This window comes from Rhipicephalus microplus, chromosome 3 (genome assembly GCF_043290135.1).
Source record: "Rhipicephalus microplus isolate Deutch F79 chromosome 3, USDA_Rmic, whole genome shotgun sequence".
In the NCBI taxonomy this organism is placed as follows: Eukaryota; Metazoa; Arthropoda; class Arachnida; order Ixodida; family Ixodidae; genus Rhipicephalus; species Rhipicephalus microplus.
In genome coordinates, this window is record NC_134702.1 from 7,397,501 (window position 1) to 7,413,064 (window position 15,564).

Below are 15,564 nucleotides of genomic sequence, written 5' to 3' on the forward strand. Positions count from 1 at the left end.
AAACGCTACATTCCTTAGAGTAACTTGTGTGTGCCTCTTCTAGTATAAAGGCAGACATACAAAACTTCGAAGTGTTCTTGTGGCCTCTCAGATATGCGAAATAATTGCTTTTATTTGACAATAGCACAAATATAAACGCTAAACCTTGAGCGAAATGGGTGGGCGCTGCGAATGGGGTTGGACATTTGGTGCCGTTTGAGGTATCGTAAAGGTGGACCAGCAGACAAATGTACACACAGACAGACAGACCAATTTTTTTCTGTCGAAGGTCCCCAAGAAAGACAATCGTCTTTAAAAGAACGCCCACCTCGTCACGAAGCGCGCTTACCTCACGCGTACTTTGCCCAGCGAAGAGGGGGGAGGTTGGTTTGATGCTTGTGTGCGCGCGCTTATTCTACGGTGTGGAGCATCGCCTACCTTCGGCTTTCACCGGAACGATTGCGTTAGTTGCCGGGCCCACAAAGGTCACTTCGCTCGCTGCACAGGCCCCATTTGCGAAAAGAGCGCGCTTTTCATACACAGCGAAGTGTAACAACTGGGACGCTTGTTAGTTTGCACTCATCTGTACTTGTGATTACGTTTCGTGCGTCGTTTTTGTTTAAACAGCGCGTTAAGTGTCGAGCGGCAACCGTTGTTAGCTCGATTTCGTCCAGTGTATGTTGTTTTCGTGAGTCATTTGGGCGTGGGCTGTTGCTATTTCATTCAGTTGAAAGTTGCTGCTATTCAGTTAAAGTTGTTGCTATTTCATTCACTGTTTCGACGAAACTGTGCCTTTTGTTTGCGTGTCTTCGTTTGTTTCAACGCAGTGAAGGCGCTCACGGAAGCGCCCGCTTGACTGTGCGCACTGTCGAGCGCGAGCAAAGAAACACAGGTGGCATCTGTGGATACCATGTTCTATTGCGCTTGCGTCGATGAAGGATATTCTCAACTGCTGTCTGGCCTTTCAGTTGTGGTGGTCGAAATTTCCAGAGCCCTCCACAACGGCGTCTCTCATAATCATATGGTGGTTTTGGGACGTTAAACCCCACATACAAATCAATCAATCCAACTTTCAGTTGTCGCGCGCCTCAATATTTCCGCAAGGTTTGCGAGCAATGCTGATTTCTCAGTTGAACCTCGAATTAACCAAGTGATAACGGCTCCTCTATTATTTCTTAAAATCAGGAAGTTCGTGAAATTCAGATAGGGATTCCTCGGTCTTTCGAACCACGATAGTTGCATTTCGATGAAGGCGGAATGGTGAATGCCGTGTAATGTACCATATTAATGCACCTTAAAAAACACCAGATATTCCCCGGAGCCCTGCATTGCAGCGTCTCTCATAATCATGTCGTGGTTCTGGGAGGTAAAACCGTAGTTGTTTGTGAGCTGTGTTGTTGCTACGGGCTGTCTGCTTTTATTTGCGCGTAACAATATTATTACCTTTGGTCCTACTAAGTCTGATACTGTCTCTTAGCGACAGTCGATATCTACCACGGCTTTGTATTTGGCGTAAAACCACGCCTGCGCGCGTGAAAAGTCTGCGAACGCTGCATGGACATGCAGCCTTCATATCTTGGCGATGCGGGTCATCCTTGAAGCGGTCACGTGAGCCTATTACATGCTGATGATGGGCAAAGACGAGGAGAAGGAATTTATGAACAGAGGAAACTGTCAGTGCTGTCTATCACGTAAACCATGAAATAACGAAATCAACCATGGTAAATGTTCTTGTGGGATCATTTACAGGGACAACAAACCACCACCGCATCCGCAGCCATTTTAAAGCGCTACGGACCATTGAGCCCGTCCTTCCGTTCACGGGCGGGGATCTGCAGCCTCTTCAAAATAAAACTGAGCAGGGTGGCTACACTTTTTAACGCGATAGCACTAGGGCACACTCTCGAAAAAATCTCCGCCTGCGTCAGAATAGAACAAAAAATTGCAATTTGATTTATTCGTTTATTTCAGGAATAAAATTGTTGAATCGGGTTATACGGAAAATTTGTTTCGTTAATTCGACTATAGGACGTAATTTTTCCCCCAACTTGATAACTGCCTTTGCGACGAGTACGAAGAAATGGCGCCTTTCTTTTCCCACTTGTAATGTAGAACAACAACAAAAAAAGACACTGGGAACACTGAGTTAGACGCCACCACGCGGCAAGAGACGCAAGACAGTCACTCACTCCCGGCACTGCAGTTCAAAAGAAAAAAAAAACAAAAAAAACTGGCAGATCCAACGTACAGCGGACAAGAATGCAAAGCACGAATGAAGAAGGTTGATATGCAGATAAGCTATTGGTCAAAATCTCTCAACGGTCTCCTATAGCTGTCCATCATGTGACGTGCGCCGCGTCCTGCCCGAATCGACGTGTCTCATCGCACAACCCTGAGTATTGCGTTCATCTTCCCCGGATGATTGCGACAGCGCACAGCGTGGTCTGCGTGAAGTCGCTTCAAGAAGATTATCTTGCCGGCACTACGACGTCCACTTGATGTCACGGAAATCACGCATCGGCAAATCGAGAAAAGTGGGCCAAGAGCTCCAAACATTTCTTGCAGCATGCGAACGACTCGGGCGAGCTTCCTTGCACCACGCAGGCTCTTTTTGTTGCGTCTGAGACTGGCCCATAATCTCGCAGTGGTTTATTGCTGACAGATAAATTTGCTTGCGGTCATTAGACCCGCCTCGACTATATCGGAGCAAGGTCAGGCATCTGTAAGGGAACATTGTGACAAGGCCATAGCATTCTTTCTTTCCCGAAAAAGCTCAGATGACGTGAAACTTCTCGGGCCCTTCCGTGGGCTACTGCACATTCCCCTCTTTAATTTGTCCCTAAGTGCTACGCGGCGAATAATCATCAGAATCCAGTCAATCATCTGTGAATTATGTGATTCACTTTTGTTGTAACTTCTAGCTGAAAGTGGCATTTTCAGCGCTTATGCAATAAGACCCTGACCTAATACAACTATTTCGTAACTCATTCACATAGAACCAATAAATTCATACGGAAACCGAAAAGACACTGTTTTCTCGCAATCATTCACTTGTCCGCATTGATTATTGGCATTCGCGCCGGCTGATCACGTGACCTGATGTAGGAGTCTGTTTCAAACTAATATGCACAATGGGCACAAGCGTGTACCTACACCTCTTCGTGGGTCGTGCTGTCAATTTATATGCAATTAACACCTTAGTCGCACATTTAATATGATAGCTGAGCCTATTTTTCGTGAAAGAATAACAATGCTTTGGGGCGGCAGTTTTACACCATGCATATTTGGATGTACCAAACACTTTTAACCCTCGAAGCATTTAGGCAGACCTGTGATCAGATATGATGATTTACGAGAGAAGTTTACTTGTTTGAGGGACACACACACACACACACACACACACACACACACACACACATATATATATATATATATATATATATATATATATATATATATATATATATATATATATATATATATATATATTGCGTGATCCATACACATCTACATAATAAATGATTTTTTATTTTCCGAAATCTAGCGGGACAAGGCACGACTGCATTCTGGTGACCACCTAAAAAATAAACCTTGACTATTACACTTTTCTTAGCGTAGTGTTCTCAGAAAGGTATACCAATCGTCCTTCATTCCAGTCTCAGCAAAAGGAACAGCAGCTTCGCTTACTCACAGGGACGCGCATATTCCTCGTTCGTCTGTTTATTTGCTGTATAATGAGCAAAAGGATGTTTTCTCTATTTTCGTGACAATATCACCTGCTAAGCTCGTCTTCTGCAACTAGTCCCTGAACTGAAAATGTCACCAACCATGCGCCTGTTTTATTCATCTGCTCCCCTGCTTACCGGACAGTCGCGTGGTATATAACGGCCGCCGTGGTCGCATTTCGGTGGCGGTGAAACAATAGAGGCCCGTGCGTTATCAGTGCGCATTAAAAGGTGCCTGATAGTCGCATGTCCCGGAGCCCTCCACTACGGCCTGCTTCATAAGCATACCGTCGTTCTTTTGTGTAAAACACGAGATATTATTATTATTATTATTATTATTATTATTATTATTATTATTATTATTATTATTATTATTATTATTATTATTATTATTATTATTATTATTATTATTAGCTTTCTCGTGATTTCCTAAACGTACATACGTCTTTTTCTATGTAAACAAATTTTTTTGAACCCTTCAGCTTTGCCTCTAAGAGTTGAACGCGAAAGCAATATTCCGTACCAAGTACGTACTTCAGACACTTAGTATGTGAAGTCTTTTGAAACTTGCTGTGCGACCACTACGCAGCCTCAAGGGTGCAGTAGCATATGTGCATTTTGCAATGGGCGACTGACTACGTAGAAATGACAATTCCATATTATGACACCCCATGGCAATTGTGTACCCTTGTACCACGCATTATTACAGCAATATATTTTTTTTCACGTTGTATTGTGGAGCATGTGCACAGGACTCGGGCGTTTGTAAAGCATGCGAATTATTTTCACTGCATTTCCAAGCAGAGGAAGTTATCTTCACTGTATCCACAAGCATAGGCTTGGCTCTCGGGTGGAATGCTCGCTCGCCACACAAACGACTGGTTTCGATCCCTATCACGCCCAGAGGTATTTATTATTTGTCTTATTTGCATCTTTCTTTATATTTCGGTTACGAAAACATGATTTTTCGCTCACAACCAATGACTCCGACGCTGGAACTCGTGCGAAACGAGCTCTTTAAAGGTATGACGTTAAAACAGACAAGCCACTGCCTCTCCCATAGGAATATGAATGGCTTGCTTTTTAATACAGCAAAGTAATAACGCTTCTCAATAAATAATCGACATTGTTTTTTTTTCTTTTACGGGCTGTCTCTCTTTCTCTCCTTTTTTTTTCATGCTGCAGGCTCGTTGTGGGGTCATGTAACAACCTAACCTTTGTAACATGCATCAAATCGTAATTCCCATTTAACCAGAGTAGAGGGGAATGCTCGTGGAAACGCCCGAGTGCCGACTAAAAAGCGAAGCCTTGTTTCGTGTTCTGGAGAGCAGTTAATCCTCTGCCCTACACGCTCACCAAATTAGGCAGGCGGGCAATACGTGCCTGAAACTGCTCAGATGAGAAGGATTTAAGGAAAAAGAGGGTGAAAAAAGAACAACATGTTTTTTTCTTCAACGGTACCTTCCACGGCACTCAATTTAATTAACTCGAATAGATGGAGGCACCGCTGCTCTCTTCTTTTCTTATGCAGGACATTGCTAACTTGTTCAAACTTAGCTAATCTATGGAGGCACGTCAGCTGCGTCGTTACGCTGAAGAATTGGTCTACATGCCACAAACGTCCATCGGATAATAAGAACTGCAGCACAGTCGAGGCAACTCGTCGTCAGAGGATAAGGATATGCTGCTGCACACAATTCGGGTAAATAGACACGCCAAATTAATGGGGGATCCAAGACAGTCAATATAAAATAAACACTTATCAGAGGTCTTCCGTTGCTTATCTACCGAGGACTTATGCTCGACAGTGTCGGAAAAGCAATGCCGAGTTGTGTGCGGGGCGTTCGATTCCAGTGATGGGCGATCATCGAAATACTTGTTTGTACATTACAGACGACAAAGTTGACGAAAGGCGCGGCGTGGTTGCCACGTGCGTAAGATGTCGCGCTTCTGAGCTCGAGGTCACGGGTTCGATTCCCGTCGACCACGACGGCCGCATTTCGATGGAGAAGAAGTGCGAATATTTCCCATGTGCTTTATTTGGGTGCACGTGAAAGTACTCCAGGTGGTCAGGATTAATCAAAAGTCCCTCACTAAGGCGTGCCTCATAATCACATGGCAGGTTTGGCTCACGGAATCAGAGCAGTCGTCATCACCAAGAAGTTGACAGAAAAATTTCAGATTCCGCTTTGGCTGCCCAACGGCTACGTCCTCGAGCAGGTAGGGTTGCTATGCGGGAGGGCGGGAATATGTCGACCCTCATAATTATATAGTTATTCTGTGTTGTAAAAGACCAACAACTACTATATTACATTACGATTATATGACGCTACTGTCTCTCCCAGACAGCCCCGCCACGGTGGTCTAGTGGCTAAGGTACTCGGCTGCTGATCCGCAGGTCGCGGGATGAAATCCCGGTTGTGGCGGCTGCATTTCCGGTGGAGGCGGAAATGTTGCAGGCCCGTGTACTCAGATTTGGGTGCACGTTAAAGAACCCCAGGTGGTCACAATTTCCGGAGCCCTCCACTACGACGTCTCATAATCAAAAGGTGCTTTTTGGGACGTTAAACCCCACAAATCAATCAATCTCTCCCAGACACCATATTTATACTTTTGAATGAGATAATTACTCCGACAGCCCAAACTGCCTTGAAAACTGCTGGACGTTCTCAATCCAGTGTTTTCAGCGATCCAGTAGCCACCAACGACCCTCTCAAAGGCCATCGTTGCCCAGTCGCATGTCTGAACGCTGAACTCATGTTGACCAGAGCAGCTCAACAAGCCTCAGTGACCAACTGACTGTACTTCTTTGTACGTGCAGTGATCTCCTCTTTCTCTCTCTCTCTCTTTTTAAATGCCTTATCCTAATTTCAGGGTAGCACCTCCCTGCCTCTTTTCTCTCTTTCTTACGATGAGCAAAAATTACAAAAAAATGTCGCCTTGTCGCAATTATACGCACTTTAAAAAGGCCTGGATTATGAAAGTTCATAAAGAGACCCTCCCCCTGCCCCCCAATGGCGTTTTGCGCTGTCAACATACTGCGGTTTTGACAACCACATTCACAGCATTCACGATGTTTTTAACATTTGCGGCAAGACGCCAGGACAGCTTTCAGCTCGAACAGCAATACAGCGTTTGTCGCGGTATAAATACAAGTTAACAGCGATTACGGGTCGCCGGTAACTCGGCACAACACGCGCAAGAAGCGTCCGTGGCTGGTGAGTTCCACTGCATGTTGTGCTCAGAGATTACTTCCCAGAAGTGAATCACTTGATTTGACGCTTTTGCCTTACTAGCGGAAGCGCGTTCTCTCCACTTTTTGACAGTTATATGGCAAATACATGTGAAAGTATAGAGTGCGTTACGCCCGGGTTATCATGATGATATGATTATTGAGGAAATGCACGAAGACTATAAAACCAAAACTTAACAATAATCAAATAATTAGAAAGGGGGGGGGGGGCTTTAGCTTTTCTTTTAAGAGTCGAACGCGATAGCGATGTTCTGTCCCTAGCGCATGCTTAGAGTATGCTGATTAGTTTATGATGTTACTGGATAAGTTTAGACAGTGAATTGCTACAATGTAGTCGATAAAGTTGAAAGTGGCTTTTATCAGTGAGGCTTTTGTATAGGGCTGCATTTTGTGTAATGGATAACCAGGATTACAGTGTACATATACAACATGTCGCGTATGAAGCAGAGTCTAAGGGTCCAGTACATATAGCAGGGTCATATACAGCTGATGAAGTCCGTGCAAACAATGTTTTATGCACTTACATACATGGTGACTGTGAGATATGCTCATATTCAACTTGTACTTGTGGAGACATTGACGATGATTTCGACAAGTCCAATCGCGGAGTCGTCAGTCAAGCAATGAAAATTTTCGACTCGGACCAAAACTGATCCCGCTGCGTATAAAAAAAAAAAGAGCGAAATAATGAAATCTAAGGAGAACACCCCCTGCCAAAGTGATGTTCGCAATTCAAGGTAAGCGTTTTGCTCGTAAACGATGCAGATTCTAGTGTTGGTTTCGGTTACGCTACGTCACCATAGCGGCGATGCCTGCGGCACCAAAGCTTCAAGCTTATCAGAGCTATCTGTGCCTTCAGATGTGGTTCTTTTAAAGAAATATCCCTGCACCAATGGTAACCACGCCCGAAGCCAGGCTCGTAACGAGAAAGTTTTGTACGAGTGGCGTTGGACCATACTTTACACGTGCTCGTGGGTGTGTTTGTATATGCACATATAAACATACAAATTCGAAAAAAACGAGAAGGCGGGGGGGGGGGTACACAGCCTCCCTCCTTCACTTCCTTTTTTGGCTAGGACAGCACCTGCAGCTTGTGTACGTTGCCTTTAAGCTGTCTATTGGCGTGTTACTCTAAGGAAATAGAACTGAGGATTGTGATGCAGTCGCTTTTACACCGGTGTGACACGGTCCCTTTTGATCATAATTGAGCCTGACCAAGATCGACTTTCTCAATCATGACCGGCTTCTTTAGGCCAGCTGCAGAAAGAAGTCAATCGCGGTTGATCAGTTTTATAAGTATTGGGCTCGACCGCGATCAGCAGTGCACGATGATGCACCGTTATCAGACTACGAGCACCTCTCATCACCATTGATTCGAGGTTTTATTCCAGGTTACTTCGTTTCTGCTCGCTTGTAGGCTGTGCTCCACTGCCACAGCAGAAGCCACTGGACGGTCCTCTCCTTCCACTGTCCGCTAGAGGTTCTAATTAGAGGGAAGCCTTTTCTCCCACCGTCTCCCGAGGAGGCAGATGCGATGAGTGCCACCCTCATTTGCCTTCCCGTCGTCGCTGTGTTTACGGCCGTTGGTCACTGCCTCCGAGCAGATTAGGGAGACCACGCGAGACGGCAGACGGAAGCCGCAGCCTGAAGTGCACTGCCATTCATTGTGGTCCTCGGGTTTGTGCCCCGTGTCGAGCTTATTGCGTTAACTTTGACCTAAAACCTGCCTCGCTCGAGTTACGCACTCTGTATACGAGAGAGGGAAATCCCCCGCGACACTCCGAACTTCCGTCGTGCTTGTCTTCCGGCGCAACACTTTAGGCGCACGCGCTGTTTCCTTCTATTAAACGCATACGCGAGCGCAGAGCCGTACGTGGTTCTTTCTTCTCCGTTAAGAAAAAAGAAGAAAAATAAGGTGAAGTAAGAACCATTGCTGCTGGCTCGGTTGACAGCTCTTCCTTCTCCCTCCCTCTCGGTGGAAGTTTTCAGAATTTGTAATGAAAATGTAGAAGTTTATTTCTACATTGCCAACTTCTTATGCACGGCCATTATGTACAGGTGGTAGATCTCAACAATGTATATGAACAGAACATAATGCCGCTAGTAGGTAGCCAAGGGCATCTCTGTTAGGGGCGAAGCCCCTTAAGCCGTGGGCCATATGTCACGTGTCGTCGTAGTCATCGTAGTCGTCGTAGTCGTAGTAGCCAGTTGCATTGCATTGCATGTCAATAAAGATGGTGTCACAGCATATACACGGAGTGAATGATGACAAGTGGGGCGAAGAGTCCGTCCGTGCGTTCGTCTGTGCATGCGTCTGTGCGGCCATGCATCCATCCGTGCGTCCATCTGTTTGTCCACTTCGCTCCACTCGTCGTCATTCACTTCGTGGATATGTTGCGATTTTTTTCAGGGCAGGAATTGTTTAATCAGCCTTAATGCATGTTCGAGTGTGTGTATTTTTGTATGGGTGTGTATACATGCACATGCAAAATTGACAAATCAGGGGGGGGGGGGCAGGAAAGTTGACCTTCCACCTCGCCTATGTCTATGCCAGGAGTAGTAAGTGGAGTTTGCAAAGTCTCGATGTGCTTCAAACCTCCGTGAAGAAAGTCGGGGAGCTTGGGGTGGAGGTGGGGGGCGCACCTTGCCGCTCAAGTAAGTTACGCGCCCGCGCGAGTGGGACGATGTACTTTATGGCACTTCTGAGTGAAGGCCCGGGATAAACATTCGTACCAGCGTGATCCTGTGTGACTGTTGCGAGAACATGATAAGCGATGCCACCAATATATTTCTTCTACTTGTCAGCAGAAAGCTGATATGCATGTAAAGGTTTAACAGTTATGTGGCAGGCGTCTGCCTCGCACTGCAGACCATCGTATATTATAGGTCACAATTTTCACTTGCCGTTAACGTATCAAACTTGCGTCAAAGCAACCAACCTCTCTAGGTGTTATAAAATGCTTAGAAAATTTGTTAGATAATTCTGCCCTCTCTTTGCCTGCCCTCTAATTCATATATGCCACCCTATCTTTCCCTCTGCATTTCTATTCCCCTCTCCATATCCCCCCTTCTCTATATAGCCAACTAGGCGTACTTTTCGTTATCCTTTCTGACTTCTGCATGTTTCCTTACTTTCTTCGACCGATGTGAATGACCGAAACTGACTGCAGTATAGGCCGCCGATTGTTTTTTTTCTTATTTATATGCCAGATACGCAAAGACACAAGTGTAGCTTAGTGCTCGCAATCGATATATTCACTTCCTTGTGCAGTTTCGCCTTTCATTTTCATTCGGCCTTATAAGCCTTCAAGCTCTACTATATAATGCATTTGTTCTGTTTTTTTTTTCGGCAACAACAAAATTCAGCGCTTTTTTTATACAATGAAGCTTCCGGTTTATTGCCGCCCAGATTCTTAATGTTTTCTGCTTTTTCGGTGCTTCGCGAATGAATTTTATGGAGGCGCTATCAGGTGAACAGGCTCCCGCCTCCTGAGCGAACAATGTAACCCTTAAAGAGTCAGCCACCCCTCACTTGACACCTCATCGATCACTGAGAACAAAAGTTCGAGAGGTGGTGAATATATTTCACTTTGACGTGGGTGTCAAAATTGAAAGAGACAATCACACCCCCTCGCCTCCATTGTTTTCTTTTATACGTGGTAAAATTAAAACTTCCAAAGATGTCCAAAGCGCCAGAAAGCCACGAAGGTGCTGCTGAAGTTTCAGCGGTCGACCGGACTCGCTAAGTGACTGTGACCTTCCTGTGCTTGAGTGTGTGCGCGCTTTCTATTTTTTTTTCTTTAACCATCCGTGCCCCTACTTTTTGCCACGTTACGTTTTCATGCCCATTTCTCTTTCTCTAGTACAGGGTAGCAAACCGGAAATTTTGTTCTGGTTAAACTTTCTGCCTTTCACTCAACCTTATTCTCTCTCTCTCCAAAGATGTGTGAAATGAAAACAAACATTGCACCGAGCAACCTTAAACAAGGTGAATATCGTGATGGCTTACCAATGCATCAATGCTACGCCTTTCCCTTAAGCGCATAGTTATTGCATCACCTCTGAGCAACACTACATTACACGATAAAATGCAAGAACCAAGTTCTGCGAATATAGAAATTCGTTGGGGAAAGTCTACGTTATTCCTGTGCAGGTACAACTAAAGGCCCCTAGAAAGGCACAAAAGAAAGAACAAACGCGTTCAGTCTTGCCCAACACGTCCTCCATGTTCGTTGAACTGGTTATGCCACAACGAAGTGGACGGGTATGTAGAGGTTAACTCGTTGCCAAGTTTACTGTGGCCTACCACATTATATGTGAATTCTGTGAGGATGAAGTGAATATCCGTGTCGCATGTAGCCTTGTTAATATACGACACGTTGTGAGCGTTTACGATAACGTATGGGCTCTTTAATGAAAACAGAAGCCTACCGAAATTACCAAAATACTTCGCGCCCTTTGTGTTAAGCTTTTTTATTTGAATAGAACCATACTACTCTTACCATTCAAAGTGGTTCCTTTTTTTTTCACCAATCACGTAAGAAAGAACTCGAATGTGGCTTCACCACATGGCATTACAATGAAAGATGGCAATTATTTTAAAATCTGAGGGAAATATGGTGCAACATGGCCAAGCGTGGCCATCTAACGTCAAGAAAGGCTAGTATGCCGAGTGTACTCATCATTAGTTCTTCGTGAGAGCAACTTTTGTTACGATTACTAGGATGTCTATAAGAAGAAGAGACCTGAAAGAAGACAATTTACTCCAGACTCTCTTTGGATTTCTCATCATCTATCATCTATGTAGCGGCCATGTAGCGGCCACTGGCACAACTTCGAGAAAAAAAAAAAAGCCGAACTCCCTCATTCTGATAAGCCATAAAAAGGTGCTCGGTATTCCCATGACTGATAGCACAGAACGCCTCGGGTAATTAGGCGTGCACAATACGCTGGGCGAAATCATCGAAGCACAGGAATTGTCCCAGCTGGCTGGACTATCCTGCTCTTTGGAAGCGAGAAGAATCTTAGCCATTCTGGGCGCTAATCCAGTGTTGGCAGACGAGAGGAGCCATCTAATCACCGAGGATCAAAGCGAAAATATTCTTGTTGCACCGATCCCTCGCAATATGCATCTGCAGCGAAATGAGGGAAGGCGTACAGCAAGAGCGATTGTGATCCTGTTATGCCCGGGAGTCCAAACCAAACTTCATTGCTTCTGGAAAGTACTCAAGCTGGTATAGTCTGATGCAAGTGGAGTCAACATCGATAGACTGACTGACAGTGTCAAAATGAGCGAGCGAGCCAGTCCGATGCAATCGATGGCATTCCTTGCGCTACGTCAAACGCAACCCGCGGAGAGCCCCCTCACCATCAGGCCGAATTCCAGCCAGCGACCAGCGGCGGTTCCTGATTGGAGCCTTCGAAGTGCTGACTGGTAAAATAGATCCCCAAGGCTTATAAAAGAACCAAGTGGCGCGAAGAAGAAAGAGTCACCGAAGAAGTCCCAGATCATCGTCACACTTCAGTGCGAGCCTCATAAGCCGTCGGCTCCAGTGCCGAATATGTAACGCCACCGTCTGGCAATGAATTTTATTTTCGCATCAACGCCGTAATTGACACTAAGGGACATGTAGAAATAGCTGTTGTTCAGACAGCTTGACAAGGTCAGCGGCCCGCTATTTACTGTAGAACCCCAGCTGATCGAATTTTCCGGAGCCCTCCACTATGGCGTCTCTTATAATGGCATGGTGGCTTGGGGAAGTATAACCCCACATATAAGTCATATCAAATCTGTTTATACTGAACGTAAATGTTGTCTTAATTCACTGTCACCTTGTCCACTCCGTCTGTCAGCTCTGCACAGTCACTGCCGTACGCTGAGACACGTGATACCCAATCATCCTGAAGATCAAGGATGAATCTGTCTGCGTCGCAGATGCGGCAAAATATGGACGCTCATCTCACTATGCCATGGTCTCAATAGATAACAGAGGTTGAATCATGTCGTCGGCCTCCTTGTCTGGGATCACCTCTTCTGAAGCGGAGCAGGTTGACACTATTGAATGACAAGAGGACGCACACATAAGTAACAATTTGGAGTCGCTCAGCAAGCGCGCGTACTAACTCTCCACACGGGGGGAGAAGCCTTGTCACAGCTCAGTGCTCAAGAGCTCCAAGGCACCTTATTCACATTTAATGAATTCACAAAACAGTTCTATCTGGAAAGAAGAGTGTTTCCTTCACTACACAAAATGCTCACGCGACCACAGATGTTAAGATGTTACAAACTAATTCTTATCCGAATCCTGATTTCATGCACTGCCTATTCCCAAGTGACTTCAACTCACAGTGTCCTCGCTTCGGGGGAACGTGTGATTTAGAACACATTCTTTGTCTGAGCCCCTCGTTACGTGCGTATCAGGACTTCACAGAGGTGAAATGGAGCTCGACCCTCAACAGCCCGAAATATCAGTATGAACTTGGGCTGTCCAGAGAGTATGCGATGCGGTGGTTAGATTAGGTCTGACGATCCCAAGTTGGAGCAGCCCACGATGTCGCCCCAAGAGGTGGCAATTCTCTGGATCTCTGAATAAATTCCATCGTACTGTAGGAGTATAATTCATTTTGCTAGAAAATCTAACGACTAGCATACCCATGAACTGTCGTGAAAGGTTCACGCTTTATCTTGCGGGTATGTTCTCACTGCGCGAATGTGGCCTTTGGGTGTGTTTATTGAAGGAAAAGTTTTAGTTTAGATAAGACAAACGCTGCATATGACGCGCGATTAAAGTTGTCGGCAACGCGAGACACTCACCGGTATTCTGGAGTACGAAGTGAGCCACACGTATCCTTTGCCATCGTGCGGCCCACCGGGCGCCTGCTGAGGCTGTGGAAAGAACTCCACGCTGGGCACGTTTTGGTCATGGTCACCGCCACCGCCGCTGCCACCGCTGCCAAAGTTTTCACTGGCATCGCGCGCACGAGCCGCTGCCGCTTCTTTTCTGCCGCGCCGATGTGCACTGCGGCGCTCACGAGAGATCGCTCCCTCGGAGGACCTGTCAACCGGCGTAGATTCACTCGAAAAGACGGTCCTGCTACCTTTGCGGGTGAAATCACCACTGGAATAACTACCGGAATCACCACCGAGAGACACCAGGTCGCGCAAAGCACTCACGTCACCGGACAGTTTGTAAGTGACGTAGAAGTCGGCCAGGAGACCCACGTAGACGAGTGCCAGGGCTCCGTACAGGGCGCCCGCGCTGCCGCCACCCGCGCTGGATGCCGACATGGTCACGCACGTTGCGCGCAACGCCCGAGCGTTTCCGGCTCCGCGCGAGTCCGCCGATGGCGCGACGCCGAGCTGGAAACTGAGCGGCCGACGCGCGCGAGAGCCAGCCGCCGGCTCAACCACGTGTTTCGTTTCGGGAAATTGGCAAGGAGCGCCGCCGCCGCTCCCTCTACATCAATGTGGCTGTGGGGAGAGACAACGGCGAGGGAGGGGCGCACTCTTCCCCGCGCATGCGCCCACCACGGCCATAATGGGGAGTCCGCGCTGGTCGGACCCAGCGGCTCAGCTCCGGCCTACCTCGTTCATCCTCGAGCGAGAGAGGCGTGTTGAAGTCATCTGTCCCAGTTAATGCGTAAGACACTTTTACTGTTGTATGAATCGAGTAAACATGCTTGAATATGTATGTGCTTGGATGTCGCTTTCTCTCACTCAAGTCTCGCACAAAACTTCCATTTGACTATCACCTCAGAATCACCATTTCCCTCAATACTCAAGACCTAGCGATGTTTACTGTGTAATCGTAACTCCGAGACCCGAATAGTCTTCTCTAGCATACGTTTGCGGAGTTGACTAAATACTGCGTTTTGTCTTGCATCCTTCTTTATCACTCTCTGAAATAAGATATATGCGAGGCATTTCTGCGGCACAGGATGCAGTAGTCACATAGCAAGTTATGAAGGGACTATGGAAAGTTGATTGATTGATTGATATGTGGGGTGTAACGTCCCAAAACCACCATATGATTATGAGAGACGCCGTAGTGGAGGGCTCCGGAAATTTCGACTACCTGGGGTTCTTTAACGCGCACCCAAATCTGAGCACACGGGCCTAAAACACTTCCGCCTCCATCGGAAATGCAGCCGCCGTAGCCGGGATTTGATCGCGCAACCTGCGGGTCAGCAGCCGAGTACCTTAGCCACTAGACCACCGCGGTGGGGCGTACTAAGGAAAGTTACCCCAATCATATTATTGTACTCTTGTGGCGGCCCAATATAAAACAGTCTCGCAAAAGAACGAGACAACGTGATTTAGTTTGATAGCACGGTTCAAGGGATGTTTGCTGTTTTCTAGAAATAATTTATGTACAGAAAATAAAAGCAGAGAAAACGGTAATACGCCAAGCGAACACGCAACACATACTTCTCAACGGCGGTCATTGTAGAAACTATTCGCAAGATAATCAAGCACATATTTATCATGCACACTTTTTTGTTTAATTTTAGTTGATCAGGACACTACTACTGCCGACAGGACGCACTTATTTCACGCCTTAGTGACTATTTCCACATGATAATATAACCGTCAGCCTTAGGTGCAGC

At 46.3% G+C, this 15,564-nt stretch overlaps 1 protein-coding gene across 1 annotated transcript in view; it reads right to left on the minus strand.

The window, feature by feature from the left end:
* Positions 1 to 14,306, minus strand: part of LOC119164009 (uncharacterized) — a 160,270-nt gene extending 145,964 nt beyond the window's left edge. Inside the window, exon 1 of the mRNA XM_037416107.2 lies at positions 13,772 to 14,306. Within this exon, the coding sequence (XP_037272004.2) occupies positions 13,772 to 14,245 (474 nt within the window). The 5' untranslated portion in view covers positions 14,246 to 14,306. The remainder of the gene's footprint in view (positions 1 to 13,771) is intronic.
* Between the last annotated feature and the right edge of the window lie 1,258 nt (positions 14,307 to 15,564).